General features: G+C 36.3%; 1 protein-coding gene across 3 annotated transcripts in view; it reads right to left on the reverse strand.

Annotated features, from left to right (window-relative positions):
- BLNK (B cell linker) overlaps positions 1 to 11,734 on the reverse strand; it is a 101,046-nt gene extending 89,312 nt beyond the window's left edge. Inside the window, exons 1-2 of one of the 3 annotated variants that reach the window (XM_062001361.1) lie at positions 11,633 to 11,734; positions 9,117 to 9,179 (exon numbers count right to left, since the gene is read on the reverse strand). In XM_062001361.1, coding sequence (XP_061857345.1) covers positions 9,117 to 9,179; positions 11,633 to 11,707 — 138 coding nt within the window. In that variant the 5' untranslated portion in view covers positions 11,708 to 11,734. The remainder of the gene's footprint in view (positions 1 to 9,116; positions 9,180 to 11,632) is intronic. The other 2 variants (XM_062001357.1, XM_062001358.1) reach the window with 2 other exon arrangements.
- Positions 11,735 to 13,786: the final 2,052 nt, after the last annotated feature.

Genomic DNA, 13,786 nt, shown 5'->3' on the forward strand with positions numbered 1-13,786 from the left:
ATGGTGTTCTTCAGTTCATGTCACTTTACATTTAGTAGCTTTATAGTATCATTATCCAGACAGGTTTAGAAGTCATTTCAACAAAGTAGCTTTATTTTTTAAAAAATTATTTCTAGTCTCCAATCAGGGCTCTGATTTGTTCTGTTTTGATTCATCAGGAATAGCAAATTCAAATGTATCTACTTGGAAATTTATCTTATTTTTTCACTAGTATCATTCACTTTCTCAAGTAGCATGTTAATATAAACTAAAGCTTCAAACTCTCTCCAGCCTATTCCCAAAGAGCACTTTCTCCTGCTGTATTGTCTAGTTCTCACAGCATTTCCTTGTTTTCAGTATAATTGTGCGTATTCATCTTTCCAAAGCAGCTGAGCCCTAAGAGTCATTCCTTTCTTAGAACTCCTCTTTTACAACATTGATTTTCAACCTTGTTCATGCTTTCTCATAATTATAAATGTTCATCTGTTTTTCAGAATACTTTCCCAGAAACTTTAAGAAATATCTTCCATGCTAAAAGCACTGTAGCACATCGGTAGGATGGTTAAATCAGGGTGAGTGCACTATCCTTGGGATCTACTTGTTTAATTAGATTGACATTGGGTCCACTTCATATTTATTGTTCACTTCATTTTCATAAAGTTAAGGAATTATAGAGCTAGGAGTTTACTCTGGTCACTGAGATCCAGATGTGTATAACTTATTGTCTTCACTGCTATATTTCTATCATGTGATTACTAGATTCCCAGTATTTCTTTACTCTTTTACAGGTAACTTTATAGCCATTACAGGTGAGGGATGTAAGAGTGTATTTTATTATAAATTAAAATATTTAATGATAGAAAAGATTCCTGAGAAAGAAACTAGACCAAAAATAAACATAAATTCTATACTGTTATCATTGTTGTGTTAAAGATGCTTGTGAGATGTCGTATAGATGTGAGACCAGCAAAATCAAATGGGCTTAGACTTTCCCGTGAACACATTGTGACTATTTTCAGTTTTTTCTTTCATGTCTCTTGCACCTGCAGTTTTAAACTTAATGCACCTTTTCATAGAATCAGCATAGGCTCTGTTGTTGATAGAATGGGTTGTACAAGTAACTGTTGTGGATGTACAGTAGGAGTCAAAGAGATTTAAAAAAAAATCTCTAATCGTAAAGTTATCTTGGGTTCGTAGGGAACAATATTTACAGAAGGAAATGTTGCTTGCAAATTGAATAGTGTACCCACCAGTTATTTCAAGTCTTTGTCATTCTTCTATGAAAACACTCTTCTAATTTTTAAAAGCTAAGTGGTCCTGCAAAGCTTATATTCCCGAGCTTTATTTTCTTCCATTCTTCCACAATCTAAATCTATCTTACAAATGTCTTACTGGAAAATTCTCACTGATTGTGCCAGTTTAGTTATTTTTTTAATAGAAAAGCATAAAGTATAACTTCCTCAAGCCACAGGCAGTTAATGCTTTCCAACTGCTATGTGTCTCGAGTGACATTCAGATAAACATAGACAATTTTGTCTATTGTCTAATTTGGTAGCTTTGCATTGTAGGAGCTCTAGCTGTTAGTATGTAATGACAAATTTGGTCCACTCTTACATATGCAAATATGTGCATAAGTAATTTTAATAAGAAGAGTATGTATTAGGAAAAGAGAGAATGTTCTGTCTTCGCTGCTTAAGATATTGAAGTCCTGTGGGACTTGCTCACTGAAACTTGTAATTACTTCATTAAATAATCTTTCTATAAGTTACAATATTACTTTGCCTATTGATGATTATTCTGACTTTCTGTTGTGTAAGATCATCATACACAGAAGATAAACAATGACAAAATGAATCTGGCATGTTAGTATGGATTTTCTACATTTAACTGTCTTCAAGTATGACATGAAGAAAGTGTAGCCTTGTGTTGGAAACAGCTAATATGAAAGCAGAAGGACTAAACTGTGACATTTTAGGGATTCTGGAAGACTTCTGAAATGTTTAGCAGCTGGTATAATAATGGGAGAGTGATTATCTTCTCTGGCTAGATGTTTAAACATATCTAATGGTTTTGGGCATTAGTGTTTTGAAGTTCCAACTTGGATGCATTGTAAAAGCTTCTGATTTTTCAGAAACAGAGTACAAAAGCACCCAAGATGAAGATTCTTCCAATTCACAAATTGTCTTTAAAGAGAATTTCCTAAAATTATCTCAGAAAAGGTGTATTTATGTAACTGGGATGTTTGAATAAAGCAGAAACAGGAGGAAGCTCAAAGCTTGAAAGGCTGAGACTGCATGGAGTTTTCCCATTTCAAATTTTTTCTGCTCAGATCTGTGACACAATGGCTTAAAAATTTCCAATTCTCACATTATTTTTCATGTTCCTTGAATTTGAGTGGTCCACAAAACTTGGAGGATATTTTTAATAATGTTTAAAATTATCAATAAACTTCAGAACAAAAAGTTCTGCATCAAAAGATAATAATTTAATCCATATTTAATGTAATTATGACTAATTTGATGGGATTGTTGTGTGTTAGAACTTAAAGACTGAAAAACAGACAAGCACTTCCCATCATTTGCAACTACTGCATAAAACAAATTCATTTTCAAACAATTTTTGGCAGCAGCATTTGGAATATGAATAGAAATGTTCATATTAATGTTCAAATTAAGAGGCTTCTTCTGCAATGAGTACTTATACACTGGCTCGGGATTTCTTACTATGGGATCACGTTGCTAGATCAAGGCATTAAGCAGTTTTATTAAATTGCTTTTGAGATATCTGAAAATACTAGGCAGGAAAATAATTCAAAATGATTGGACACAAATTCAGTTTCTAAGGTAACATTAGTGGGAATCTGGTGATAATGATGTTTGACTGTAGTTTAGTCTGTTTTCTTTACGTGTTTTCTTTAATATTAATATTTTGAAGTTAATAGGTTGATACTAAAATCACTTGTGTTTTTGTGTCAGATAATTATGCTTAACTGCACAGTGCTCTAGTGCCCTGGATTTCAGAAATTATACAGAAATTACAGAAATTATTATTTTCAGTAACCTATCTTCATATTTATCTTTTGGGGTTTTTTTTGAGAATAAGGATAAATATGCAAAATTGCTCTTACAGTACAGATGCTTTATGCTTTGTTGAAGATACATGAATATGTAATGCCTTTATACCTCACTAGTTAATTGAAGATGATTGATAAGCAGTAGATACACTAAGCCATAAAATATCTCCCTTTTAGCCCTGGTCTTCTCAAGGTCATTCTTTGATTCTAGTTACTTTATATTTTTAACAACATTTACCACTTTTCTATAGTATGTTCTTATCACTTTCCTCCTTTCAAAAAGACTGCAAGTATCTGTGATTCTGTTGTTAGAAACAAATTCCTGCTTGGTTAGGAGTGGCAAGAAGCAGAACCAAATCTCTCTGTACTTGATGGCTGATGATGTTCAGGGCAACCTAGGAAGCTGCTCTTAACTGTCACTTTTCTGACAGGCCTCCTGCATGTCTCTGCAAGAACTGCTGAGGGGCAAAGATGGCAATTCTCTGCTCCTGGTTGTGTTTTCTGCCCTCCATTTTAATACTTTGCATCCATCTCCCCTGATGAGAAACTATTTTCCGTTTCCACCTGCCCTGAGGAACTTTCATTTTAAAGACCCTTATTTTAACAGTGTTTTCAAAGTCTGTAAAGCTCTTGCTACAGCGATAGGTGCCGAGGTCACTTGTCTTTGCACAAGAGAGTTCCAGTTCATAAAGTTCCTGTCTCCTACTACCGCCTAAGCTGTTCATTGAGAAAGTGAGTCCAGAGCCTATAGAAATAACTGGAAATGAAGGTGTTCCTGAAAAAAAACTCTTTTGTATCTGAGCTAGCTCACCTGTCTCTAACGGGGAGCCCCTACAGTTGAGAAGAATGGAAATGAGGAAAGCATGTAAGACTAAAATCAATGACAAATGTCCACAGGAGAAAATTCCTTTCATGAACAATAGGACCTTATTGAGGAGAAAAGGGAAGGAGGACTATGGCTAAAAGCCAAGCAGAAGCAAAGCAGTAGGTGTTGAAACCCACCTAAGGTAAGGATATTTAAAGGAAAAGGGGGGAAAAGCAACACTCAACCCCTGAAAATTGTATTGTCGAAATGTAAAATGATATGTGTATCAGAAGGTAGATAAATATGAGACGTGAAAGTCAGTGGAATAGAAATCGTGCAAAAAGGCAATTAATGCAATTACACGGCCTAATGTTTTGCAGCTAAAAGTATGTAGCTTTGTAACACCACTTTCTGTGGTGAAAAATTGCTTTTTTAATTTTTGTTAAGGTGTCTTTGTGTGTTTGCCAAAGGCAGGCAAAACAATGCCTACATCACTTCTCAGAACACTTGGTAACTGAAAATGTTGATACTGAAGTTTTATGTGATTGTAAAAATCCATTTTTATGACGTTGTGATAAGCAGTACACTGTTAAACCTGTAGCATTTAGCTGTCAACAGCCAGTCCAAGAGTGTGACTCAACAGTACCTGCACTTTGCACTTATGTTTCTCTGGACCTGACCCATATGCAAGATTTCTACGCTTGCTTGACACCTGAGGAAAATACTGCAAGAGTCTTTTGGCCCTTTCCCAGAGGAATTAGGTTATAGAGAAGTACTTAGCAAGCTTCTTATTTCTGTTGTTTATGGAGGACCTGGAAAACATTTTTTAAAAAATTCTCCCCACCCTGTGGAAACTCAAGACATTTATTGTCCTGATTTTATTTGTAAAATTAAAGGAATGGATATTAGTTCCAGTTGAATAGAACTTTACACTGGTGATTTCGTTCCTGACAGATATCCAAGCAGTCAAGACCAATTTTAATCTATCCTCTACCTCTTCCCCTGCCCTGTACTGCTAAAATACTGCTTGCATTATTGGGAAACTCTTAGCTGAAAGTGGGGAAGTGATTTAGGTCTTGTGGAGCTCTGCCACATTCATATGGCAACTGAGGAGCTCTAGGTGTGGTGGTTTTGGTCTGTGTGGTCCCTGGAGAAAGCAGATGTGGTTCTTCATTTCTGTCTGCTGCTTCTGCATTGCAGGATAGGAAGAAGCATCCAAGTGAAACAATAGCTGCTTTTTCTCAGTAGCAATGCTGACATAAATAGATGTCAAAGTACAGCCTCAGTGAGTTGAACCTGGCAAGCTCTGGCAGTGTTTTGCACTGGAAGGGAGGCATGAATCTCCCACAGGAGATCACAGACTTCATTCCTCAAGTATTTCTCAAAAATCTCCAATAGTGTTATTGGTGAAGAAAATGGGTCTGGTTTTCTCTAAGGCACTCATAGTCCAGCCATGCAATTCAAAACACATTTTGAAAAAGCAAGAGGAGAAACACATGAAAGTTGTTTAGAATCAATATCTGACCATTTTGCTCTGTTCAAGATTTCTTTCAGTAAATTTCTATATACAAATCCAGTGAGAAAGTCTACCTTTTTTTCAGTTCTGAAGTTCAAGTCAAAATTCACTTTTTTTTAATATCTGTTTTTAAATCTGTCATGGGAAATTCAAAACAGAATTTAAAAAACCCCCGAAGAACAAGCAGCCTCCTCTTAGGGGGGACTGAGAATCAGAGTACAGAGTAGCAAGTGCAGACATTAAAAAGCAAGCGATAACATAATGTGCTGTGTGCAACACAGCTGAGGCTAAATGCTGATTTGCACATTAGGAGTAGATTAGCATCACTCAGATGTGACCTGCATATTGAGTAACTATCAGAAGTATAGTGTTATTCATAAAAAAATGAAACTGCATGGTATGTTTCAGATCTAATATACCACCCTTTTGTGTTTTTAGATTCTACATAAGTGTCAAGCAAGAGCTATTACTTCTAAATTTTTGTAACAATGCATGCAATTCAGTATGACGCTCAGTATGTTTATAAAACAGGATATGATTTGGTATAAAAGTGATTGGCTTTTAGCCACTAAAAGACAAGAAATATTCAAAGAAATGACCATATAAATGTTGATTATTTCTATTCTGAAACCAGACAAAATGGATTTAAGGTAATGTAGCCAACTTATAATTATGTGGCTACAGTGCCTACATGACTGTACTTTGAACATTTTAAACTTCAAAAAGATGTTAGTATTGATACATCCATCTGATTCACTTTCAAATAAAATGTTATTTGCCTTTGATTTGAAGGACATGTTATTCAGGAAGGCTCCCTAAGAAGTTTTAAGTACAGAATGTTAGGATAATTGCCTTCTGCATCATTTTCCCAACTTTTGACAACACGCTTTCTTTGGAAAATTAAAAAGAAGAGTATCCTCACTGAAACTGCAGAGAAAACAGAGGTACATCTGGTGTGTTGGTTATATTCTGTGATAAACATGCAGCATGGTGGCTGCACATGTTGCTTTCCAGGAAATGTGCCTCCAGCAAGGCCCACCATAGGGGCATTGCCTCTCTGAATTTTGGTGTATCTCATCGATTTAAAACAAAGAAAAAAAAAAAGCCTGCGCTGCAAATGCTTAAGGTGTTAGTACCATGACAGAGATTTGGAGGAAGCTAGAGGAGTTTTACAGTGAGAAGTGCTTGTTGGAGAATTGTGAAGGGCTACTGGTATGCAGCGAATTGTCTTGGCTCAGACTATCCTCTCAGCTCTCACAGGCACCCTTATGTGCTTTCAGCAACAATACCTGTGGATTAAAGATAGTTTTTCAGGCCATGCAAAGGTAAAACAAAATTGTGCCTCTCTGAACATGCAGTGGGAGAGAGGTCACTAAAATTGCATGGAAGACACCACAGAGAGTTGCTTTCTTCTTTATCTGACAGGCTAGAAGGAATGTTCTGTCCAGTGATACGAAACAGATCTCGTAGCAAAAAGCAGATCTGTATGTAAATATCTGTCTAACATGAGGTAGGCACATAGAGATGCTGCACATATATCATGAAATCTACACATGTGCATACAATCTCTATGCACATGCATGTAGTGGCAAACTTGTATTTTGTTTTTTAAAAAACTATTAATATGTGAAAGTAAACCTGCCACTCCTGCTAGCAGATGGCATCAGACATGCCGGTTGTTTATGGTTTATGTTTTGGTTGTTGGGGTTTGGGTTTTTTTTTGTTCACTGCTGTTTAGAGAAAGATGGTCACCTTTTCTCTACTGAGCTTAATGTCCAAAGGTGATATTGAACTTTGCAGAGTGTAGTGGAGTAAATCATATGCCTGTTGTAGCTGAATGATAAACTGAGGTGTAACACCTAAGGTTTTTGCCAAAGGTAACAGACAGAATAAGAGAATTAGAATTTTGTAACGTTGGGTTTTCAGACATCTCTATACAAAGCAGTAGATCCAGTTAGAAAATCATGCTTTAAGTGTTGTAGACTGAAACTCAAATTTTCTGAGTGGAAACGTGTACCTTAGCTATGTAGTTACTCTGTCCTATATTATTATGGTGGATCTAGTAAGGGTGTGCTTTCTAAATCAGGCATCTTGTAACAGAGAAGGAACTTTTGACTCCTGGAATAGCATAGATTTCTTGTACACTACGCTAGAATCTTGGAATAAAAAACTGGGCTATCGATTTAACTGATTATAAGTTAATATACATAGGAGCCTGTACACAGGAGAGCAGCATCTTGTTACTCAAATATTGTCATTAATGATCGCAAAAGATAGATTATTGAATCATTATTGTTTTAGTATTGTGGTAAGTAATTCTGTTTCAAGCATATTTTATTACAGCTTTATCACGTTGACAATGCCACTGAACAATTAAAGAACACACGAAAGCTGTAGGAAAGTTACTACTAGTGTGTGAGACCTGTCTCGTCTCATGTTTCTACAATGTCATAGAAAATGGATGTTTTTCATAGTATCACACACATAACAACCATGGTTTTTTGCAGTACAAAATAATATTTAAATATAGTTTGGAGAGCATACTAGCAAATGCTTTCATTTTTAATCATATTACTTTTGTATCAGAGACTGCCACCAAAGATCACCCATTGTTCTCCTTGCTTTTTTCACTTGTATTTTGATTAAGTTACCACTAATGTCTGAAAATATTTCTCAGATCCTTTAACACTCCTGGTGTACAGTTTTACTTGTAGCAGGCACAAGAAGCAAACATATTCACCCTTAGCTTAACTTCACTCCCTCTTATCCAGCAATGGAGGTTGCAGCACCTTTAGTGATTCAATTTGTAATGCATGCAGTCTGTATTTGACAGCTTTATTAACCCTTCTATGCTAGCATGAATTGTTAGTAAAATCCAATTTTACTCTGTGGCCATGCAGTTTTAAAAAAAGTCAACCTGCATGCACCTGAGTAGCTGTGCTCAAATGAGTCACTTCGTAGAATTGAGGCCCCTGTTAACATAAACAGCAGATCTAACTCTTGATGAATCTAGGAAACAATTTAATTGGACAATGAAATACCAAGCAAACTTTACTTCTCTTCAGTGCACAAATGAAATATAATAATTGTTTTACCTTTAAAATATATCTTAAAGGTCTTTTACTTTAGTAACTACACAAACGGAATTGGAGGAAATCACCCCAGTTGAAGGAGTTATTCTATTCCTCTCCTCTAATTAGTTGCAACGAATTAACCTCACTCTTATGCAAATAATTCTAGAGAGGTCAACAAAGGAAGTGATCTGGGTTTTTTTCTTTGTTTCTTTTTCTTTTTTCAGACATTGTTCCGAATATCTCTAAACTTTTATGGTAAAATTTGTGTAGAATTCTGTACTAGTAAATGTTCTCAATCATGTAAATTTTATAAAAAACCTTTTACATAAATAATGGTTTTAAAGTATGTATTTTCTGGAAAAAAAAAAAACCAAAAACCCAAACTCACCAACCCCTCTATGTCATATTTCAAGAGACTTTCCCTGCCACAGATACACGCTAACAGCTGATTATATCTGCACTTTATCTGGAGGAGGAAAAGGACTGTCTGGGATTTCTGTTGTGTAGGGGGGTTCCTTGAGTCAGAGATGTAAATCAACCCACTAAAACGGGAACTCAGAACAACTGATGAAGTGTCTATGAAGAAGCACAATATCGGATTTCCTGGCACTTTAAGGAGTACAAGCTTCCTTGTGAAATATGCTTTAATGATGTGAAATATGTCCTTACCAAGAAATGATATCCATTCATGCCCACTTTTTCTACAACCACAGCAGATTCAGGCATTCCAAACTGAGATGAGGAAAAAATAGAGTTATTATAGTAGTACAAAACTTGACTTTTGTAAACAAACTAACATTTCTATGCTCAAATACTTGGGGTTGTGGAAAATCTTATACTATTTTATATGGATAGCTAGAAAAATATTGAATAGAATAATTTTAATACTTAGAAATAGGTACTGACTTCCTCATGAGAGATAAGACAGTATTACCTCTTTCTTAGGAAGGAAGATTACAGAGGATAAGGGCTGATAAAATCATGAATGGAATAGACAAGCAGCACATGTAGCATAAATAAAACAAATTGCCCAACAGAAATACGCTGTGGAGCTTTAATTGTTTTGGGATATGAGGAGCTTATATTGTTTTGGGATATGAGGATGACACTAGAAGCAGGTGAAGAGTTAGCTTCTGACAAAAGTCCCTCAGTAGCTGTGCCATCAGCTCAGGAAATGTTTATGTCACTGACTGCTGGAAAATGAAGCTTATCTAAGAGAAAGCTCTGTCATTACACAGTATGTGAAGACATACTTACAAGGTATCATGATCTGTATGTAAAAGGTGACAAACTGAGGTTCTAGAGGTAATCCCAGTTTTGGCACATTTGAGTACTTGTTTCTGCAGCTTTAACAGTATTATTTTAGCATTCATGCACATGTATGCCCAGCCTAAGTGGGGGAGATCCAGCACAGACCCTGGTGCGTGTGCTGACTGTGGAAATGATGGTGGTATCTGATGCTGAGGCTCACTGGAGTGCTATTAGTGAGACTGGAACAACTTTGTGTGTGGTAGCTGCAGGCAAATGGCTGCTGCTCCCCCCACCCCTCCCCCCCACCCACCCCGTGCTAGTCTTTGAAATGCAGAATGGCAAAGCACTTAGTGTTAGTTATACTGTAGTAAGTAGATCACTTAGCTGCTTTAATCAATTATGTGAGTGTAAGCATGGGCATTAACAGCATTTTATAAAGCTGGAAGACTCTCTCTTAACAAATACAAGGCCAGCAGTTGTGGCATGCCTGCTGAAATTTCCCTGGAAGCCTCTGAATTGTTGAACAATTGTTATTAATTTTTTGTCATGTATTCTGCTGTAGAATTGCAGTGTACTTTAAAATCATTACATAGTCTATTAATTAGTCTGATTTCCTTTAAGCTGAAAGCTAATTAATCCTCCAAGTAGCTGTTCACAGTAATAAGTTCACAGTTTAGCTGATGCATTATCATTATGGTGTGAATTAATTCCATGGAACAGGTTATCTTTCTCAATAAGGCGACAACAGTCTGCCCGTGATACATTTGCATTGTAAAACTTTGTCATTTGTTTTTGTTTTGTTTTTTTTTTTAAATTCTACACAAATGAGTGTATGCATTTATTCACCAGGCAAAATGGAAAAAAAAAATACAAAAAGAAAATTTTAAACTTTGACCTACTTTTTACATGGCGACAAATGGAAGCCTTGAGGAAACACTTCATAACAGTGTAGTATTTTCCTTGAAAAAAGTTGTGTATTCCTTTGATTGAAAATGGTGAAAAACTTTAATGACAATAAATTCTCACTGTTGGTATGAAGCCAGTACTGAAAAAGATTTGTGCTTCTACAATTAGAAGTAGGATGAAAATAAGGCAGATAATCCCTATATCTAAAAATATATAGGGAAACTTGCATTAAAAACCTGTAAAATCAGACTATATATCTAAATGCAGTGAATGGACTTCATAGTGTAAGTTACAAATTGAAGTCCAAAATCTCAGTCCCAGTATTCAAAATCTGAATTATTAAAAAAAAGAACATAGGATATATCACAGAGGATAAATATTGGAGAAGATTATGCAAGTAGTGAATCGTGATGCCTGAAGTGAAACTTGGAATATTTTCTGTAATTCAGCTTACTTGCCATGTAAGTAAGGCCATTGCAGACGTACATGAAAACATATAAGCAGTCAAAGGAATGATTACTAAGTAAAATAATCTCAAGTACCTTAAACTTAAGCAACATCTAGCAACTACTGTGGGTATATATGCATTGAGAACAAAAGTTGAACAGTAAATTCTTATTGACAAGCTTAACATTTTAAATGAATATTAAAATATAAAATCTAGATTCACTTTCAATGCACAATTTCTTCTCAGCAGGAGCTAAATTGGGGCATGAAACACATTTTCTATTATAAGAAATATCCCTATGAGCAGACATTTTTATATGATTTGCCAGGTAGGAGATCTTAGCTAGCAGCAGTTACCATGGATAAACTTTCTATGAAAAACAGGAAAACACCAAGAAACTCAGATAATATTAATAAGATTTTGGGAGTGAACAATTGCTGACTAACCTGTTTTCAGTACTTTTGAATATCTATACTAGATTTAGGACAAGATATTGGTTTTTCAAGGATAAATCCAGTAAGAGTTTCTTTTAGCTGAATATAGACTGGACTGTCTAAAGTATCACGTATACATTCAGTACCTGTCTCAGGAGATCTGCAACTTGAAAAGCTGTCCAGTTCTCAAATTCCTCTTGAGATGGTAGTTTTGTGGCCATGTTGCCATCCAGTGAGAAAGACACGTGATCTATATGAGTAACGTTGGACTGTTGCTTCACTGATTTTTACTGACCTGCTGTGGAAATTCTAGCAGGAAGTCCTTTTTGCAACTTTTTTCCTGTTTGCTCACTTAAAGTGAACGCCTGTGAAGGGTGATTTAGGAAGTACCAATATTCTTCTGTGAGTGACTTTCCAGTATAAGGAAACTTTATGTCAGCATAGGCAATATCTTCCATTGCAAATTCTGCTGAAAAACAATGCATAAACTATTTCTCAGTCATCAGCATCTTAGAGGTTTAAATGTGGAAACAGTGTTTCATATCTATTACAAAACCAATTCGGGATAGCTGTCCCTTGCCTACCTTGAGAAACTTGATCCAGTTGCTTGGATCTGCCTTTAGATTACATTTGCCTTGCTTGTGGGTTTTGATGTGTTGTGCTGTGGATTTTAGACAGGAAAAATAGAGCTCAATTTCTCAGTTTACTTCCATATTGTCAAGTCATTCTCATTCTTCATATCAAGTCCAGTCATTGTACTTTTCAGCCTGAATAAATCAGTTACTCTAGGGCAGTCTAAAGTTTTAGGGTGGTTGTTTTTGTTTGTTTGTTTGGCTTTTTTGTTTGTCTGGGGTTTTCTCCTTGTTGTTATTACTGCTAAAGAAAAAATTGTCAACAGATTAATTCCGATGTCGTGTTATCTTTTCAAAAGGCAATGATAACATAAAATACTTGTGCTGAGTCAGACCATAAGCTCATCCAGTCCAGTGACTGTTGTCAGAAGTGAGATACCCAGGAAACTGTAGAAACAGGGCGAGTGTGTAAGATTTCCATACTATTCTCCCAATCACCAATCATTCTGAACTCAGAGACCTACTGGTCTGGATATGGTTTCTGTATGTGCTGCATGCATATGTATTACATTATACTAGTGATTCCTAAATTTGGACTTGTGATCATTATCGTTTAAGGACTGAGATGTACAATGGACTAGACAGGCACAGCCAGGAATTGCTTTTTGGGCTGCAAGAGGAGGAAGAAAGATATTTTCAGTGGGGACTGGGGCTTAGATGGAGTCAAGGGGGAGTAGAGCCAAGGAGGCTCAGGATGAACAATTCTGTCCCTTCCCATCCCTGTTCAGCTATCTTCTTTGTGCTGCATCTCTGCCTCACTCACAGCCCTTATCTGCCTGTTCACCTCTAACACAGAATACAGTTCCAGTTTGAGAGGAGTGACATACACAATTCTTAAAGATGGGGGCAGGGTACATATTCTAAAAGGAAAAAGTTTGAGAGCTATCTCTTTATAGAATAGGCAATAAAATTGCAAAGATGCAGCTGCTGAAACAAACGCAGATTATTTTGCTCAGCAGTTCTGAGTCATCACAACAGGAGAAATATGAAAGCTTCCATAAAAGGCCAGAGACCAAGGAATGTTATATTCTGCTTTCCAGTTACTCTTCCTGTTTTATTTCCCAGTGCAAAATGGATTTGGGGCACATGTTCAAAGATTAAAATGGATTTCAGTTAAGTTGAAATGTCTCTTCTGCTGTCCTCCTTCAGATTTTCTTGTGTATATTTTTTGCAGTTGGACTGAATGAAAGGGCAGTTGTTGCCAGTGTGTACTCTTAACTCTTTACTATCTTGTGACTTTGCAGAACATTGAATGTGGCAAAATGCAGCTCCTGGAACTTCAGAAATGTAAAATTGAGATAGAAGCCTTTGCAAGTTAAATTTTGCTTCAGAATATTCTCCAAGTGCCTGGCTGTGCACAATGTAAGAAAAGTTATGTTTAATTTCATAGTGGTTTAGCTGTGAGTTGTTCCAAGTGGGGGGGGGGGGGGAGGGGGGGGCACATCTCCCTGGATGCTGAGAGGAAACAGAAGAGAGAGATGCATGCGTTCCTTAAGAAATTTTGCTTGCTAGTTTGAATACATGACTGATGGTTTCAGTATCAGAGTCTTCAGGTATAGTGAAGGTAGGAAGCAGCTGAGTGGGAGATATGCATGCTACAGGTTTAATGATTGCTTTGGGGAAACAAAATAACAGATGACATCAGGTGTGGAACTTGAATAAAGTGAA

The sequence above is a fragment of the Colius striatus genome, chromosome 8 (assembly GCF_028858725.1).
Source record: "Colius striatus isolate bColStr4 chromosome 8, bColStr4.1.hap1, whole genome shotgun sequence".
Classification (NCBI taxonomy): Eukaryota; Metazoa; Chordata; class Aves; order Coliiformes; family Coliidae; genus Colius; species Colius striatus.